Consider the following 17,688-nt stretch of genomic DNA (forward strand, 5'->3'; position numbering starts at 1 on the left):
ACGGTTTTCATACATTTTACAGGCCTGTAGGACTCGTACCCCTCACCGAGAGACCCCGACCCCGCCGCATCCCCGCTTCACCTCACGCCGAACCCCAGAACCTCCGCTCCCAATCCCCCCTCGAAAACAGGGCTCCGACTTCACAGGGCCCTTTCCACAATCCCCAGATCTCTTTTTAAAGTAAAAAATCCAAAAAGTCAGGAGGAGTGAAAAGCTAAAAACCCCGCTGCAAGTCCACTCGCGGAGCCGGGTATCTCCCTTTGCTCTCTCCCTGACCCCGCTGCTTGCGGCGTAGCCAGCGTTTGCCCGCCAATTTGGCAAATCCTAAACATTTGGATGCCAATCAATGTTTGTATGGGGAAGTCTAAAGTATAGTAAAACTTTCCCTAAGATATATTTGGAAATAGCAGCAGGCAGTATAGCAAAATGCCAATAAAGCTTGCATGTACAAATACAATGAAGGGCGTTTTTCTCGCCAGGCTCCCCAAACGGTGAAGGGAGCAGAAAGTGAGGCGGGTGATTTATCCCGTGGGTGCAGCAATAACCAACACTAAAATCCTAGAAAAAAACCTAATCTAAACAGTGTTTAAAAAAAAAAAAAAAAAAGAAAAAAAAAAAGTTTTGTTTATATTTAGTCAAACAGAAAAAAATAAAATAATCTACGATTCAGGCATATTAGAACAAGCCACACTGAGCTTTTCTAAAAAATAATTAAAAAAACAAGGAAAATTGAAAAACACAGTAACAGAAAACCTTAGCATGACTCATGCAGATACGCAGCAAATTATTTATATTTTTAATGCACCCGTTGTGCCATATTTTCAGGTTTGTTTTTTTTTTTTTCAAAGAAATGCCCTACTTGGAAAGTTAGTTTGGCCATCCGGAGACACTGCTCTCTTTGTGTAACTACGAGTTAAAGATCACGCTCTTCCTTAGCACAAAAATAATTATGGTTAAAATTACACTGACAATTAAAAATAAAAATGCAAGAAAGATCCCTCTCGATTTTGATTTAAAAAATTAAATAAATATCGTCCAAAAGTACTACATAAATCAGCCATATATATCAAGATATATTATGTATATATACTGGGGCCATGCTTCTTGTTTTTCCTCTAAATAAATGAGTGACTGAACTCCAGGCTGCACATAAAAACCTATATAGCTCGTGGGGGCCTGATCCAGCCACACATGCTGGGGACGTCCCTGCTTCCAGGGGCCGAGTTTCTCCTTCTCTCAGGATTGGGCCCTCCAGGAGTTAAAAAAAAAAAAATAAAGTCATTTGTGCAATGCTTTCCCCAGCGTGGTAAAAGCCACCCGCTGCCTACCCTTGAAGAGCAACATTGGGGATTTTTCAGATTAACTAACTTTTTTTTTTTTTTTTTTTTTAATTATCCCATGGAGTACACTTCCTACCCAATTCATTACAGGTTGTGCAAATATTGTTATTAAAGCAGACATCTTGCGTCCTTTCAACACCTAATTTCAAGTTGCATTTTCTTTTTAAAAATGAGGAAAAATTGACAAATCAATAGTTGAAATATCTATCAGCAAAATCCTGTCATAATTCGAGACAATCTGCTGACTTCCCAAAAGCTTTCACTGCACTCACTTAGTGGCCCCTGAATTGTAAATACTTAAATCTATAGATAATAACACAGCATTTATTTTTATTTTATACACAGATTGTTACCAACTAAAAAAACCAGCACCAAATATTTCATTATAGCCCAGGAGAGCGGCAGTAATCACAAGTACTACCAATGATTATTAAAAATATAAGCAGGTAAAATAAAATAAATCACTGCAATGATTGGCACATTACTTTTTTTTCTTTTTTTTTTTTTTTTTTTGCCACCTGCCACCCTCCCCCTCTACTGGAAAAGATCATAGTTTCAAATTTCAATAAAGTTTTTTTTTTAAAAAAAAAAAAAAAAAAAAGATTGCTGCGAGTTTGCAGTCGGCAGATTCAAAAAGTGCGAGGAGGCACAATCCCAGCACATGGAGCTGCTCTCACCCACCAGAAACAGCTCTCACTGGGGTGGGGGGGGGGGGTTGGAATATAAAAATACAAAACCTACAAGTCCCTGCAAGCTATTAAAAATAACAAACCCTCCCTTCTGATCCCTTCTGTCCTTCCCCAGGCAGGGAGAGTCAAGGAAAAAAAAGGCCCTTTTGTCAAGTGGAAGTTTCTCTGGGAAGGTACACACAGCCGGGGCTCGCCAGCCCCACAGCCAGCCAGGGGAGAGCTTCCAGCCGGCCTCGCTTCTCAACACGTCTTGGTACATCCTGAAATATTGCAACTTTTCTGCTTTAAGCAGCGCTTTGTCCTGCCTGATCTCATGTGCTGGGGACTTTTTTGGCTCGGTGCTGGATGCTCTCCAAGAGAGAGTGGCTTTAACCTGCGCTCAAGCTGATTTCTGCGGTGTGAACTTGAAAGGGGAGGCAGGAACAACACCCCCTCAGAAAAAAAAAAAAAAACAAAAAAAAAAACACAACAAAAAAATAATTTAAAATAAATAAACAAAGCACACTTTAAAATACTTCATGGGGACAGGGAGGGAAATAAACGAAGGCGCTTTTTGGTGTAAAGTCAGGGTCATGGCTGAAGTAAATGTAAAGCACCGCTGCTCGGCGCGCGAGGTGTGCACGTCCCTGTTAGGCTCCAATGTGTCTTTTCAAAATGGTGTATGAGGAGAAAAGGTTAATGACTCATAAACAGAGCAACTTTCAAACTGTCTTGGTAAACACACCGCTCTGTAAAATTGCACTGCTTCAATCTCGGCGGAGAGGTATTAGTGGAGTCAAAGTGGAAATAAAAGCACTCGGGATTGATCAAACAAAATTGGGCTGGAAGCGGGGATGGGGGCGGGGGGGAAGCAGTTTCTGCACAGCACAATTATTCATTTCAGTGTTATTACAGCCCCCCCCTCCAAAAAAAATAGTTTTGGAAATGCGTCAATGCGAGTGTGCTAACAGAGGTGCAGACTGGCTGCTAAATATCAAGATTTTAAGTAACTGGTGGAAAAGGATATGATCTTTGCCTTTCCCCAAGTTAGCTTGAAAGGAAACTTTCAAAGTATTTTATAAAGATGTTTGCTTTCCCCCCTCAGAGTTTGATGAGCCACCTAAAAATAAAAGGCAACAGAAAGCTGAGAAAGTGAGAATAAAAAGTTGTTGGGTTTGGTTTGGTTTTTTGGTTTTTTTTTTCTCATTGCACTACTTTCCAAAGTTTGAGGATACAGCTCTTCCAACAACAGCCTGATTCCAAGCAGCACCTAAAATTTGGGCTGCACAATTCTGTCTTGCTTACAACAAAATTCTCCTCTGTGCTTCAGAAAGGTGTAAAAAAAACAAAAAAACAAAACCCAACAAAAAAACCCCACAGCAACAAAAATAAAAAATAAACCCACTACTACAAAAGAGCCCCGAAACCCAGCCCAAAGGCACCCGCAATCATGTAGCACTGCAAAGGAGTCTTTTGAAACAATATATTTCTGCTGATCTTTTTGAAATGAAGCCAGCTACAGCCACCCTTGTTAATATTTTTACAATCCATTTGCTTGTAAATCTATTAGGAGATGTGCATGTGCATATGTTCCCCAACTATTTGCTAGAGCTTCAGCACATATGTAAATGGAACAATGTTTAGATTTTTCCTGACAGATGATACAAAATGCTTGTGCCATTTCAGTTCCAGAGCTCAGATAAATACGCTCATAAAATAGGATTTCTGTTTGTTTTCCTTTTCTAACCCACTTTCAAAAGCTTTCCTTTAAATCTGAACCAAAACTTAAGTTAAAAAAAAAAAAAAAAAAAAAAAAAAAAAAGGAAAAAAAGATGGAGTAAAACCCTACTTCTGTCCCAAAACTATATCAATAAAAGCGCCCAAAATAAAAAACATAAAATTTCTTGCAATTGCTCTGGACTCACTCCCTTTTTCTACAGAAAACGACAGAATCACCTAATTGATCCTTCAGAGGAAGAGTTTGTCAGAAGGCCTCTAATCCTTGTATTACTTTTCCAAACGTGCAACAAGAATACGAGGTTTTCACAAGTGAGCAAAAGCACAGTGCCTGCCTTTCCTTTTTTTTTTTTTTTTTTTAGTTAATTGAAAAAAAAAAAAAAAAAAAAAAAAAAAGGGGGAAGAAATAGAGGGGGACACCCCAGGACAGGGAGTAACCGGCTCATAAATTTATTTTTCTCTCCTTAATGTACAAACTGGGCCTACTAAACCCAAGGAGCTCCACGTGCAGCTGCAAAGCGATGCGGTTCCTCACTGGCCCCTACCAGGAGCATTATTGCTGGGTCCCTCCTGCAGGAGCAGAGCTGACAAAACCAGGTATTTTTCAGAGTTGAATTAGAGGCACAAACTTTAAGCCAGGCAGAACCACCGAGTTTGCATCCCGTGTCCTCTGCTAACTCCCTCCGCTCCCGTTTCCCTCCTGCCTTTAATCAAGTGGATGGGTTTTGGGTTTTTTTAAGCCCGGTGGAGTTGCGTGCCCTCGCTGGCCTGGCTTCTCCTCGCCAGGCACCCCGAAATTTAGAGGAGGCTGGAGGGAACCGCAGTGAGAGATGGGGATGAAACTTTTGCAGCTTTTCATGCTGCTGCCCCTCTAGCTGCGTTTGCTCGCCCCTTTTTTTTTTTTTTCCTTTTTTTTTTTTTTTCTTTTTCCCTCCTCTTGACGAAAGAGCCTGGAGATGCTTTCTCACCGGGAGAAAAAAAATACTCAAATTAAATTAATAAGAATAATGTAGTCAAAATCTCCTGCAGGAGGAAATAATCTGGGGTTTGAGTCCACCACAAAGCATTTCCTCGTTAAACCATTATATCCTGCTAATTGAAGGTGTGCAATTTAGCGTCCTGCAGCACCGCGCGGGGAAAAGAGGAGAAAAGAAGGAGGGGGGGGGACTGAGGGGTCGGGCGACGCTCCGCGGCCGCGTAACTTAGGGGCACCGCAGGGCGACCACCCCACACACCTCCCCCCTCCGCTCCCTTCCCGCCCCCGCGCAGCCCCGTCCCACCGCAAAGTTGCACCGAGTCCCGCGGGTGACCCGATCCGCGGGTGGGGGTGGCAGGAGGGGAGGGGGTGTGTGTGTGACACACGCGGGACAAGTTTGCGGGTGTCCCCCGCCAGCTCCTCCCAGTCAAGTTCCCTGGCTGGGGCGACCTCCGCGGGTGCGGAGGGCACTCCGCGCGGGAGGCGGGTGCTCCGCGAAAGCGCAACCCAGGTGCGGAGGACGGTTCGTCTCCGCGCCCGAGAAGAAGGGGGGGGGGGGAGCCGATCCCGCTCGCGTCCTCGTCCCGTATCCCACCCCCCCCTCCACACACCGCGTAACCCCAAGCGGGGAGCCCGGGGGGTGCGGGCCGAGCCATGCCCGGGGCTGGGGAGCGGAGCCCGGGGGCGCGGAGCGGAGCCACGGAGCGAGGCGCGGGTGGCGGCGGCGGCGGCATCGATCGCGGATGACCAAGCACGGCGGGGCCGTGCGGGGCGTCCCCGCAGCACCGCGCAGTGTGTGTGTGCGTGTGTGTATGTGTCCCCCCCCCTCTTATTAATTAAACCATTAATAAGTAGGCGCCATTAGCCATGTGCCGACACAAATGGCCGTGCGGGAAGGGGGGTGGGGGGGGGAATGGAAGCGAAAAGGCAACAAAGTTAGTTTCGGCGAGCTGCGCGGGTGCCCCTTCCCCGGCGCGCAGGCACCGGCACCCCCCGCAGCGCCGGCCCCATCGCGCCCCGGCTGCCGCTTACCTGGGTGAGACAGAGCGGAGAATACATGACTGCTGCGGGGGGCTGCGGTTTGGAGGTGTGCGTGTGCGGGGAGAGAGGGAGAGAGAGAGGGGAAGAGAGAGAGAGGGAGAGGAGAGAGAGGAGGGGAAAAAAAGAGAGAGAGAGAGAGGAGAGGAGGGGGAGCCCCGAGCCTGCTTCTTGCTTTCACATTTCCAACTCTGCCAAACTGCAGCCAGCGCGGAGCCGCTCCATGAGCTGAACTTTAACCCCGCCTCGACTTTCCCGCACTACGCGCTCGGCATGCCTGCCCTGCGCGCCGTTAAAGGCATAGCGCACCGCTCCGCGCACCCCCCTCCGCTGCTGCCGCCGCCGCCGTTTGCTCCGCGGCCCCTCCGCGCCGCGCCCGCTCTGCGCCGCGCCCCGCTCCGCGCTCCGCTCCGCGCCTGCCCGCCCGCCCGCCCGCGGGGGCGGGGAGGGGCGGGGAGGGGGCTGCGGCGCCACCGCCTCCCTCCGCCCCGCCGCCCCGCAGCGCGGGCAGCCGCGGAGAGGCGAGGGGTGGTGGGCTCAAAGTTTGCTTGTTTTGGGGGGGGTTTCTGCGGGTGTTCTGTTGTGGGTTTAGGTTGTTTCGAGGTTTTTTTTTTCGGGGGGTGATGGGGTTTGGGGTTTTTTTTTTATTTCTTTTTTTTTTCTTTTCCCTGCGGCTCCGCTCGGCCCTTGGCCGGGGAATGGAGGAAGGGAGGGGGGGGAGGGACGAAAAGGGGGGGACACGGAGGGGGGAGCGTCGCTGCGTTCACAACTTTCCCCATCCCCTTTGGCACTTGTCATTTTAAATCAAGGGCTCGATGGTCAGGGGTGCTTATTCCACTTCAACACAGTAAATAAATAAAAAATAAAAACCAAACAGCCACCCGTCAATTCATCTGCACGTCGCAGCCCCTCCGTTACAAATAAAATCACTCCTGAAAAGTGAAAAGCTTAAAAAAAAAAAAAAAAAATTAAAAAATTACACCCGCGCCTCCTGCCACTTCTGGAGCGCATTGTTTTGGCACCAGCAAACGTTTGGGTTTGGGGTTTGGATGCTCTCCAGCCCGCTCATGGGGACTCGTAGGGTGTCCCGTGCGTTGTGTCTTTGCGTGTGTTTCCCCCCCCCACTCGGGAATAGCGTTTCCCACTGATGCTGCAGGCGTTTAGGTGACCCCCGCGTCCCTGCGAGTAGTTATCCGCGCGGGGATTGGGGGGACATTAAGGGAAAATAACCCCATCCATGGGGGACACGGGGAGTAACCCCCCTAGGCGGCTTGTTTAAAAAGTGGCGGGGGGTGGGTGGGCGAGTTGTGCGGGGGCGCAGTGTCCGCCCCCGCACAACCCTCTCCCCCGCCCTCCGCGCTGCACCGTTCCCAGCCTTTTGCGGTTTGCAGCATTAGCTTTAAGTAACTTTTGGCGCCCTTCGGGAGACTTTTGGCCGCGGGACGGCTGGTTGCGCCCTCTAGGCAAGGGCCGCGGTCAAGCGCAACCCCTCCGCAGCTGCGGACATCCGCTCCCCCCCCCCCCCAAAAATAAAAAAACCCAAAACATAAATCAAAAGCACCTTCTCATACACACCCCCTTCCCAGTATTCTTCAACACTAAACGGGTGGGCGCACAAGTTCTTTCTCAATCCAGCGTTTTTCTAAGCACGCTTTAAAAAATATTAATAATTCTTAAGTCCTTTTTTTATTTAAAAAGACTTTAAAAAAAGCTTTTTTTTTTTTTAAATATCTCCCTCTCTCTATTTTTTTGGGGTGCTAAATCCAGTGGTTTCCACGGCTCCGTCCCCGTCCCCGCGGGGCGCCGCCAACTTCGGCGGAAAAGGCAAAAAAAAAAAAAAAAAAAATCCTCGGAAAAAAAAAAGAAGGGGAAAAAAAAAAAAAAAAAGGCGCGCCCCTCCCCCCGGGGGAGTTCAAACGTCGCAACACCCACCCCTCCCGCTGATTGGTTAGAGGTCTGTGACGTCACAAAGCCCCGCCCCTCCGATTGGCCCCCGCCGCGGTCCGTCACATCCCGCGCCCAGCCGCGTTTCTTTGTGCGCGGCCGCGGGCGCTCCAGACGGCGCGCACGGAGCCGGCGCGCACGTACGGGCGGTCCCGCGGGGGGGAAGGGAGGAAAAGGGGAGTGTGTGTGGGGGGAATCTGTCAGGCTCAGCGGCTTTCTCAAATCCCTATTAAAAAAAAAACATTAAAAAAAGGCAAAATTTAAAAATTGCAACTCTGGTGCAGAGCCTTCCCGCGCTCCCTTTGGCGCGCAGACCCCGCGCAGCTCCCGCCCAGACAAAAGCATGGAAATCGGGTTAAAAACCAACAAAAAAAACCCCAAGCGAAGTTAAGCGCCACGTACATGGACAGGTATAAGAGTACGTGAGAAACTTGGCGGAGCTCAGGTGATTGGCTCCGGCTCCTGACACTTCTTTATTTTTCCGCGATATTTCGGGTTTTTTTTTTTTTTTCCAAAATAGCCGAAATAAACTTGCAGCCGTTGGGAACCCGGAAGAGAATAAACGCCGCAGCCAATTGCCTCCTGCCGTTAGGTGTTGGGGTTTTTTTTCCCTGGCTTTTTCGGGGGAAATTTTTTGGGACAGTGGCTTTGATTTTTTTGTGTTACTTTTTTGGGGGAGTGACCCCCGCCCCTGGGGAGGCTTCGCAATGGGGCGGCTGCCGCCGCTCCCCGTTCCCCGCGCCTGGGACTTTGCAGAAGTTGCGAACGATTCGGCAGCTGCCAGACTCCCTCCTCCCCTTCCCCTCCTCCTCCTCTTTCTCCTCTTCCTCCTCCTTCTCCTCCTCCTCCCGTCCTGTCCCCCCCCGCAACTCCTTCGCCCACCCTCCCCCGTTATTTCCGCAATCGCGGCGATTTGCATGGGAGCCCCGCACCGGGGGCTCAGGGGGTGCTCATGGACACCCCCTCCCCCCCTCTGCCACGGCCGGGCGACCCCCGCTGCGGGCCCCCCGCACCCTCCCGCCACCCCCAGGGGTCCTCCGCAGGGCTGCTCTGCAGGGGGGGGGGCTGCGGTAACCTCCCCTTTGCACGGAGAGCCCCTCCCCTGGCACGGGTAACCCCTGTCCCTATACGGGTAACACCCCCCCGCTTTGAGAGAATAACTCCTATCGTGCAAGGGTAAATCCGCCCCCTCTTTTGCACGGATAACCCCTCCCCTGCAAGGATACCCTCCCCCTTAGCACGGGTACCCCCTCCCTTGCATGGGTCCCCCCTCCCCTGCACGGATATCCCCCTCTTTGTACAGATAACCCCACCTCTGCAAGGATAACTCCCCCTTCGCACGCGTAAATCCCCCCCCCCCTTTGCACGGGTAACCCCCTTCCCTGCATAGGTAACCCCTCGCCCTTTGCAAGAATAACCCCCCCTTTGCACGGACAATACCCCCCATGCACAGATACCCCCCCTTCCATGCACCCCCCTCCACGTATGATCAACCCTCTCCGGCGCAGGGAACCCCCACCCTTCGCTGTAAACCTCCTTTGCTGCACGGGTTAATTTACCTGGCGCTATCACCCCCCCACCCCGTGCCTTGCACACCCCCGCTATGATTTGCACACCCGCCGGGGTGCGGTGCGGCTGCGGGTCTCCCCCCCACCCACTGGGCAAGCCCTCGGGCTGGTGGGGGGGCGGAACTTTCCTTCCAGCAGCGCCTGGCAGCAATGCAGCAGCCCTGAGCTGAGCTGGAGCTGCAAACTCTCCAACTTACACGGCACCCCTAAAATAGTCCTGATTTCATCCCTGAAAGGATTTCCTGGCTTTGTGTGTCTTAACTAGCCTTGGCCATTTTTTGTAGAATAACCCTATTATTCACAGCTCCGAGGGTACAATCTGCTAAAGTCACTTAATAAAAAAAAAAAAAAAAAATTAAAAAAAAAAAAAAAAAAAAAGCGAGAGAAAAAAAAAAAAAAAGCAAAACCTTCAAAGGGCGTGAGAAATAAAGGCAAACAAACAATTGTCTGTAGCTCTCAGCTCCCCTTGATCGTGGACAGCCGCTTCATTAACAGCAGAAGCATTCTATTCTTAAAACTGGAAGCCTCAAGATGCGTGATAATACTGCAAAATTAATTTGGGGGGGGGGGGGGGGAGGGGAGCGAGCGGATCTGAAGGTTAATGCCTATTTTTTTTACGACAAAGTGAGACTTTTTAGACACGCAACTTATCTGGTAACTTAACGAGTGGCATGGTTATCCCTCCTCCGAATTTCCTGCTTTTAAGCAGGACTCGAGCAGGTACTTAAAGCCCCAGAAGGCTGCAGTCCCAGCGAACCGAATTGAGCAGGGAGAGGAAAAGAAGAAGTAAGAAAGAAAGAAAAAAACCAAAAACCCTCAGACGGTGGTTTTCAGTTTCAAGTTTGGGAGCCTCCTGACGGTGTAACCTCCCCGGCAGAGGCTCTGCTTTCTCGGTTACCTTCTGATGACCCCTCTGCAGGAGCCTGCTGATTCCCAGCAGTCTGCAGACCACAGGTTGGAAACCACTGGTTTTGCATAAACTTGTGTTATTCGGCGCAGGGTTTTAGGTTGGCGGAGGGTTCCTCGTGGCAAGTTGTCCAAGGATGATGTGTGCTGCATAAATTAAAACATCATGTCCCCTTGCCATGTGAAAGCATTATTAAAAGAAGCATAATAAGGGATTTCCACCATGTTATCAAGCGTACAAAGAGAATTCCGAATGGGAGGGATGGTTGTCATCCGGGTAGAACAAGCTGGGATTTTGGAGAGGCTTGAGAAGGGCTTTGAATAGCCCGTCAGTTGGACAAGGATCAGCACTGACAATAGCTGGTCTATATGTGGTATGGCCTGCTAACATCCAGCAGCAATCATTAAAGGCCCAATCCTGACAACGGGGTTCTTCGGGCCATGTTAGGGGTTCTGGGTGAGCCACCCTGGCTGCTTGCCTGCCCTGAAGCCAGCTTCACCCCACTGAGAGACAGAAGCCCCCCAAAATCACCGAGGGCTCAATCTTGATCCCCTTTCCATCAAGATTTTTGCACCACACACTGTGGTGACCTGAGTCTCCAGAACTATTTGAAGACTTAAAACCCATTATGGTTGATGGAAACCAATGGTCAGAAATGGTCAGAAACCAATGGTTTTTGTGGTATCCCATGTCAGGATAAAATAAAGTCCAAACCCCAGCAGAAATGTCATGGAGGATCTGTAGGTTGATGCCAGCCCTAATCTGGTCTCGCCATCCTTTGGGAAAATACTATTCTGAAGACACTACAAATTAGAGTAGTCTGTAAGACACTCTTACAGAGATTGCTTCATTATTCCATGAGTACAGAGGGAACTGAGAATAAAGAATTTTTCCTCCTCACTCTGAAGGCTCCAAACCCCACTGCAACACCGTAGTTGAGTGAACATCACCCTCAAACAGGAGGGCAGGTGAGCAGAAGCTTCAATCTCCAGGCTCCAAATTTCAGGGGGTAGCTTCAATAAGCAGCTTAATACTTATTGGAAACTCTCACCTTGCACCATTAAACATCTGTGAATAACAATGGGTTTGCATGCAGCCTTTTCTGTTCATCCCCGTGATTCCCAGCAGGGAGGATGAAGAGGTGCTGTGGTCCCCATCTGACAGATGAGGGTGGTTGCACCAGATTTTGAGGTCTAGGCCATAGGGGCATTGCCAAGGCCATGTGGGGATAGGAATTAAAAATAGTTGTGCTAAGGGCAAATAGGAGTAACTGCACCAAAAAAAATGGTCAACCCGATTGTCTGTGAGTTTTCCTACTGTACCCGTGAGTTACTGGAGGCATTGCTGCCTGGCACTGCTGTACCTGGGGGGGCTGGCCCCCAAGTCCAGCAAATCTTAGGAACACCTGTGGAGTTGTAATGCATTTCCCCAGGGTCTTGAGTCTACTGGGAGAAATAACTTCCTACCAAAAGTGCACGGACTACAAAAAGGAAGCAAACGGAACAGAGAGAGGTGGGATAAGCAGTGTTTTCCCTTTTGTTTTGCCACAGATCTTCCAAGGGGGAGCATAATATACGGGAATACAATTTTAGCATAAATGCTGTTCCACGAGCAGAATTATTTGAAATACCACAAAGTTTGCTGCCCTTGTTTAACAGCACAGTTTAACAACCTCCCTGTGATTTACTGACCAGTTCTAGCAATACCCTCTGGGCCAGCCCTACAGCAGAGGCTTCACCATGTGCCACCCTACACCTAAAAGCCCCTGCCTACCATGGGTAAACCCTCTGCTTGCAACCAGGAAAATACATTCAGTCACCCTGAGATCTGTTTTATTTGTACACGGTGCCGCGGTGTTATCGCTGCTGGAAGCTGATGGGCGCTTCCCACAACGGTACAGAATCATTCCCCAGTGATACTGAGTGATTACAGCCTAGAGGGCTGATATTGCCGGCGTCCTAAATCCAAGGTTTTATCAGGCAGTTTGGCATAAACACTTTGGACCTAATCTTGCACGCCTGAAGTGAAAGTTTTGCTCGAATTAAGTTTGCGCAAAGGGCGGTGCAAACGCGGCGTGGCAAATAGTGTTCATGTGCCCATACACGTGTGCACACACCATTTATTTTAGTCTATAATGTATCTATAGGTTGCCAGAGTTCCGCAGTATGTTCCTCAAAAGGAAAGTGTGCGTTTTGTTGCTGGTTTTCATATGATATCATTTTACATTCGGGGTTCGCTCATAATATAAAAGCTGAGAGTCAATATGTGGTGTGAACAATAAAGCTTCAGAACTGCTACTTGGACTTTGTAAGAGGCAGGAAAATGCAAACTGAGGTATGGTACAAAGTTATGTCTAAGAGGAAACAGGAATATAGAGCAAAAATGCCAATCACATCACCTGTGCTGCTTACAAGCAGCCCTGAGATGTGCTAAGGAAATAAAGAAATAAAATTCCAAACAGCAGTCCGTTGAAGTACTAAATGATTTTTCATATTTCTCATCTATGATAAAGTTCTGGGAAGGAAAGGAAAGAAAGAAAGAAACAAACAAACAAAAAACCCCAAAAAAACCCAACAACAACAAAAAAACCCCAACTCTTTGGCCTACAGAACCTCAGACAGCTTTGTACCCAGTTCAGGGACTAGCAGGGAGGGCAGGGTAACGGGTGCAGGTTTAATGCTGCTTTTCTGCCATTGCATGTGGTCACACATAATTCATCTGCCAATCTCTTCTGCAACTATTTTTTCAAAATAGTTTAAGCCCTGCTGACCCAGAGCACACACGAGGTCCAATCGCTTTCTGTTTGGACATGGAGCAGTAAAGTTTTCCATCACAAGTTTTGCTAACTCTCTTTTCTGCTATTAAGAAAAAACTAAGGTATTCTGTAAAAGGTGGTAAGGTCTGTATTCTTGGTAGGAAGGACGGGCACTCTCTAATCACAGCTCCTTTAGAAAAATTACTTTTATCCCATAAGCTTTGAACTAAATGGCGTTTTAGGGAATAAAAAGTAGTAACTCTTCTACCGTGACTAGTAACTTTTCACTTCCCCACTTCCTGTAATTTTATAGACAACTTCATAACAAGCAAGGAGTGAGTCATAAAAGTTGTCTGTATCTCACGTGCAAAGGTTGCTTGTGAGAACTCAGATCTGCACAAGATCCAACACTTCTGCCTAAAAGATATAAAAAAATCATCGGGTGAATTGCACCCACTCTGTTCTGCTTGCTCTGCCTTTCCCAGTGCCTACGGCTCCTTGGGAACAGCAAAAGAAATGTGTTAGTCTCAGCACCTGATTTTTTTTTTTTTTAATTTTTTATTTTTTTTTAGTTTTATTACTGTAATTCACCGACCTGCCGCATTGTAAGCCCTGGCAACATAGATCCCTGGGATGGGCACCCTGCTCTGCCACTGGATCTCTCTGAAGAGGCTGCTTTGGCGTTTTGTTTTTTTCTTTTGCAGAAGATAATTTTCTTTCTTGAAAAATAAAACAAAACAAAAAAACCCAAACCAAACCAAAACCCAGAAGTGTAATCCATGTGGGCTGGCTGGCACAATCACTGCTTTCCTCTCTTAGCAGCAGGGAGAAGGTGAGACCATCCTCTGCTTATCCGACTGTTGTGTTAACTTCTATATTGGGCTGGGATCATTTCCATGGGGTAACCCCCAGGAACATCCAGGCACAGGTGGCCCTTACAAAGGGTTTCAGCTACATTTTGAGCTGGATTCCTGAAAAAAACACATAAATCAACACAGCCTCGTGTACGGGTGCCTGACCCCTTCCTTAACTTTTTTGGATGAAAAGGTTTTGCTGAGCCTACAGAGCAGGTGGATGTACAGTCCCAAAGCATCTGGGGGGAGACACACAGACTATATTATTCCTCCCTCAGAAAATTGAAAAGCTGAGCCTGGAGATCCCCCAGCCCATCTCCCTCCCCTCCTCCAAGAGGAAATAAGCATTTCCTTACAGATATTCTGTTAATTTTTTTTTTTTTTTATCCTCTTCAGATTCAGATTGTCACTAAATATAGACACTCTTGTAGCCACACAAAACGTGCATCGCCCCGCAGCTGCTCATTTGCAATTTGTTCTGCACTTAAAAATCTCTTAATGCTACAAATAAACTTTGGAAAAGTTACATCCCAATAAACAATGAGGTGTTGTTTAAAATTACATGTGCTACTGTATTATTAGGTCTCCACCGACACTACAATTATCTTTTGAAGCTGGCAAGAACATATTAGCTGTTCAGTCAGATGCAGAAATAGACTGATGTAGAAGCCCGCTGCCATTTTTTTTTTTTTTTTAATGAATGGAAAATATTTTAAAAGATTGTTTCCATTTTTTTCTTTGTCCTCTCCCCAAAAGGAACCCCCTCGCCGAGGCTCTTTCCCCTTGTCACTTTAATATTCATACATATTAGCCATACATTGCAATACATGATTAACAGCCCCCCCACCCCCCTCACACACCGCCCCAAACAATACAGATACTTATTGGATTAACTACTCAGTCCTCGCTGGTAAGGGAAGCGGTATCCGTGATTTCTCGCTTTTATTTGCACGTACAGTTGTAGATCTGTGGCATGACAACCAAATAAAATAAATAAAAAAAAGTAAATAATTCCTACGCGGGAGCGCAGTTTCCGCCGCAGACATCCCCCCCTTGTTCCGCGGCACCATTTTTAGTCGCCAAGGGAGTTCGTAGCCCGGCGGTTTCTGTCTGGTTTTGCCCGATTTCTGCCCGGTTTTGCCCGATTCCTGCCCGCCCTCGGAGCGGAGGATGCCTGGAGTGGGCGACGGTGATGGGCGTCGCGTCTCGTCCGTGTGCCACCCCCCCACCCGGCACCGCATCGCCAGTGGGGTGGGGATAGAAAATGGGGGGGGGGGGGGAAGAGGGGGATTAAAAAAGAGCAGAAAAGCCTTTAAAGTTTGAGTTTGGTCTGGGTTTTGGCTTGTTGCTTTTTTCTTTTTTTTTGGGGGGGGGTTGCTTTTTTTTGGGGGGGGAATAAATAAATAAATCTCGCAACCTGCCATCTCTCTCTTCTCAAACGTTCGCCAAGTCACTGGTAGCCATTTTCATCTAAGGTACAGGAAAAGAAAAAAGCCAAGAAAGGGGGGAAAAAAAAACACCACCAAAAAAATCCCACCCCAACCCAGGAGCAGCTCAGGTCGGGACCGCCGCCGCTCCAGCCGCTCCGCGCCCGCGCAGCCCCCGCCGCTCGCTCCGCCGCCCCACAGGCTGCGGGTTTTTTTTTTTTTTCCTCCTTATTTTTTTTTTTTCTTTCCTTTTCTTCCCCCCCACCCCCTCCCCTTTTGCCGCAGTCTCCGTCCGGCGCTGGGGCGAGTCCCGGCAGCACCGCAGCAGTAAGGGGGTGATTTATCGCTCCTCCAGCCCCGGCTCGCAATTATGTCACTCTAAATCACGCACATGCGGAGAGGGGGGAGTTTTTGGTGAGCTCGAAGCCACCCCTCTCTCTCTCTTAAAAAAAAAAAAAAAAAAAAAAAAAAAATTAAATAAAAAAGGAGGGTGCGTGTAGGAGAAATCCAGGGGAGAGCCGGCGCCCCCTGACCCCCGCCGCAAAATAAAGTCCCAACAAAAGTCGCGGGGGTGGCGGGAACGACGGAGGGGGGAGGCGCGGAGTGAGGGAGGGAGGGATTGAGGGGAAAGATGGAGGGAGCGAGGGATGGAGAGAGGGAGGGATGGATGGAGGGAGGGAGGGAGGGACGGGGGCACCTGGCAGCCGCCTCCCCCCCCCCCCCCCCCCCCCCCCCCCTTCCCGCCCCCGGTGCCTCCCGGGCCTGGCTCCGCCATCGCGGAGGGGGGTTAGGGGGGGACCTGCTGAGCCCTCCTGCCCGGCTCGGTCCTGCCTGCCAGCAGCTGCGTGCTGCCGGTGCCTGTCTGCCTATTTATGTAGACATCCACATCTCTTAAGCCTTCCTATCCACCTGTGGTATGTGTACATCCAGAGATTAAAATGTTCGCATCCACCTGTGTGCATGTGAACATGTTTATTTTTATATAGGTGCACCTGGTAGGGGTTCATGTGCTCTGGAGCACGGCCCTGGAGCCGATGGCATCCTTCCTGGTGGCACTGGGATGCAGACCCTGGGGTAGCAGCTCTCCCAGCCCCGATGTTTGTGCCCGTGAGGTGCAGCTACTGCAGGACCTTCACATCCCAAGGCTGCTCCTGCTGCCCTACGGGTCAAATCGGTCCTCTGGGACTGGGGAGTTTGGGCATCTGGGTGAGGGGCTGAAGCTTGGCCAGCCCCGTTTACTTCCCATTGCATCCTTTAGGGGTAGAGAGCAAAAAGCAAATCGTTATCAGAAGTGCTGGTGGCATTGCTGTAACTCAGAAGGTGACAGAAGCCATGCCACAGGCTCTGCCAGGTCCATTTGGCTGCACCCGGGGTCAGGACATGCTTGCAGGGAGGGCAGTCTCAGGAATTACTATCACCACAGCCCAGCAGATGCATTTGCAAGTCATTGAGACTTCTGACCAAGGCACTTGTGAGAGCCCGACACTGCCTGAAGGACAGTCAGATGCTCCCATGGCTGGGAAAATCCGGGATAAACCCTCCAACAAAACACAACACCCAGGGCAGGAGGCTGAGACTGTTTTTTGCAGTTGCACCACCAGCAACCAACTCTGATTATTTTTTTAGCCCCGCTTATTAAATTCAAGAAATACCTCAGAGTGGCTGAGCTCCGAACTTTGGTGCAAGTGACTTCTGCTCTGCTTGGTGAAGGGACACTACGGGAAGGCCTCCTGGGTGTGCAACAAGGAGAAAACACTGAATCTCCATGGAAAAAATCCAGCCTCCTGCCCACGCTTTGGAAAATGGGTAAGTGAAGGAGAAACGTGTGGAGCAGAGACAACTGAGTGGAAGTGGGGAGTGATCACGGCTGCCTGCCTCCCCTGTGCCATGGAGATGGTGGTGAAGCTGCTTTGCCCTCTGCAGCAGTGCTGCTGTTCTTCCCAGTGTTTGGGACGACGGGATGGGACACCGAGCTTGTTGCCATGGCCCAGAGCCAGCCCCAGTGTGCTTGATGCCCTCTGGCCGTGGGACTGGGAAGGAGCATCAGCGATGTAGACACCAAGACACTGTCTCACCCTGTCAGGGTGCACCCTGTCAGGGCAGGAGCTCTCCACAGTTTCTGCCAGGGTCCCTGCTCTTCCCCTTATCCCTATGGACCAGTTTATGGCAGCTTGGAACTCTCTGCTGAAGCTGGGGCAGTGGGGTGCATGGTACCCTGGAACCACAGGTACCCTGGATCCACAGGTACCCCAGTACTCAGGTGTCCCGGGACACAGATACTGCAATGCTCAGGTACTCTGTTACACAGGTACCCCAATACTCTGGTACCCCAGTGCACAGGAACCCCAAAACACAGGTTCTGCTGACCCACAGGTATCCCAGTACTCATCCCAGGACACAAGTACCTCAGTACACCACTATGTCTGCACACCAGTACCCCATTACACAGGTACCCCATTGTACCAGTACCCCAA

General features: G+C 49.4%; 1 protein-coding gene across 18 annotated transcripts in view; it reads right to left on the bottom strand.

The window, feature by feature from the left end:
- The window catches only part of NFIA (nuclear factor I A), a 245,781-nt gene extending 239,616 nt beyond the window's left edge, over nucleotides 1-6,165 (bottom strand). For 13 of the 18 annotated variants that reach the window (XM_071749991.1, XM_071749986.1, XM_071749992.1 and 10 more), the window contains exon 1: nucleotides 5,754-6,165. In XM_071749991.1, the coding sequence (XP_071606092.1) occupies nucleotides 5,754-5,780 (27 nt within the window). In that variant the 5' untranslated portion in view covers nucleotides 5,781-6,165. The remainder of the gene's footprint in view (nucleotides 1-5,753) is intronic. The other 5 variants (XM_071749994.1, XM_071749995.1, XM_071749982.1 and 2 more) reach the window with 2 other exon arrangements.
- Between the last annotated feature and the right edge of the window lie 11,523 nt (nucleotides 6,166-17,688).

The sequence above is a fragment of the Heliangelus exortis genome, chromosome 8 (genome assembly GCF_036169615.1).
Source record: "Heliangelus exortis chromosome 8, bHelExo1.hap1, whole genome shotgun sequence".
Lineage (NCBI taxonomy): Eukaryota > Metazoa > Chordata > Aves > Apodiformes > Trochilidae > Heliangelus > Heliangelus exortis.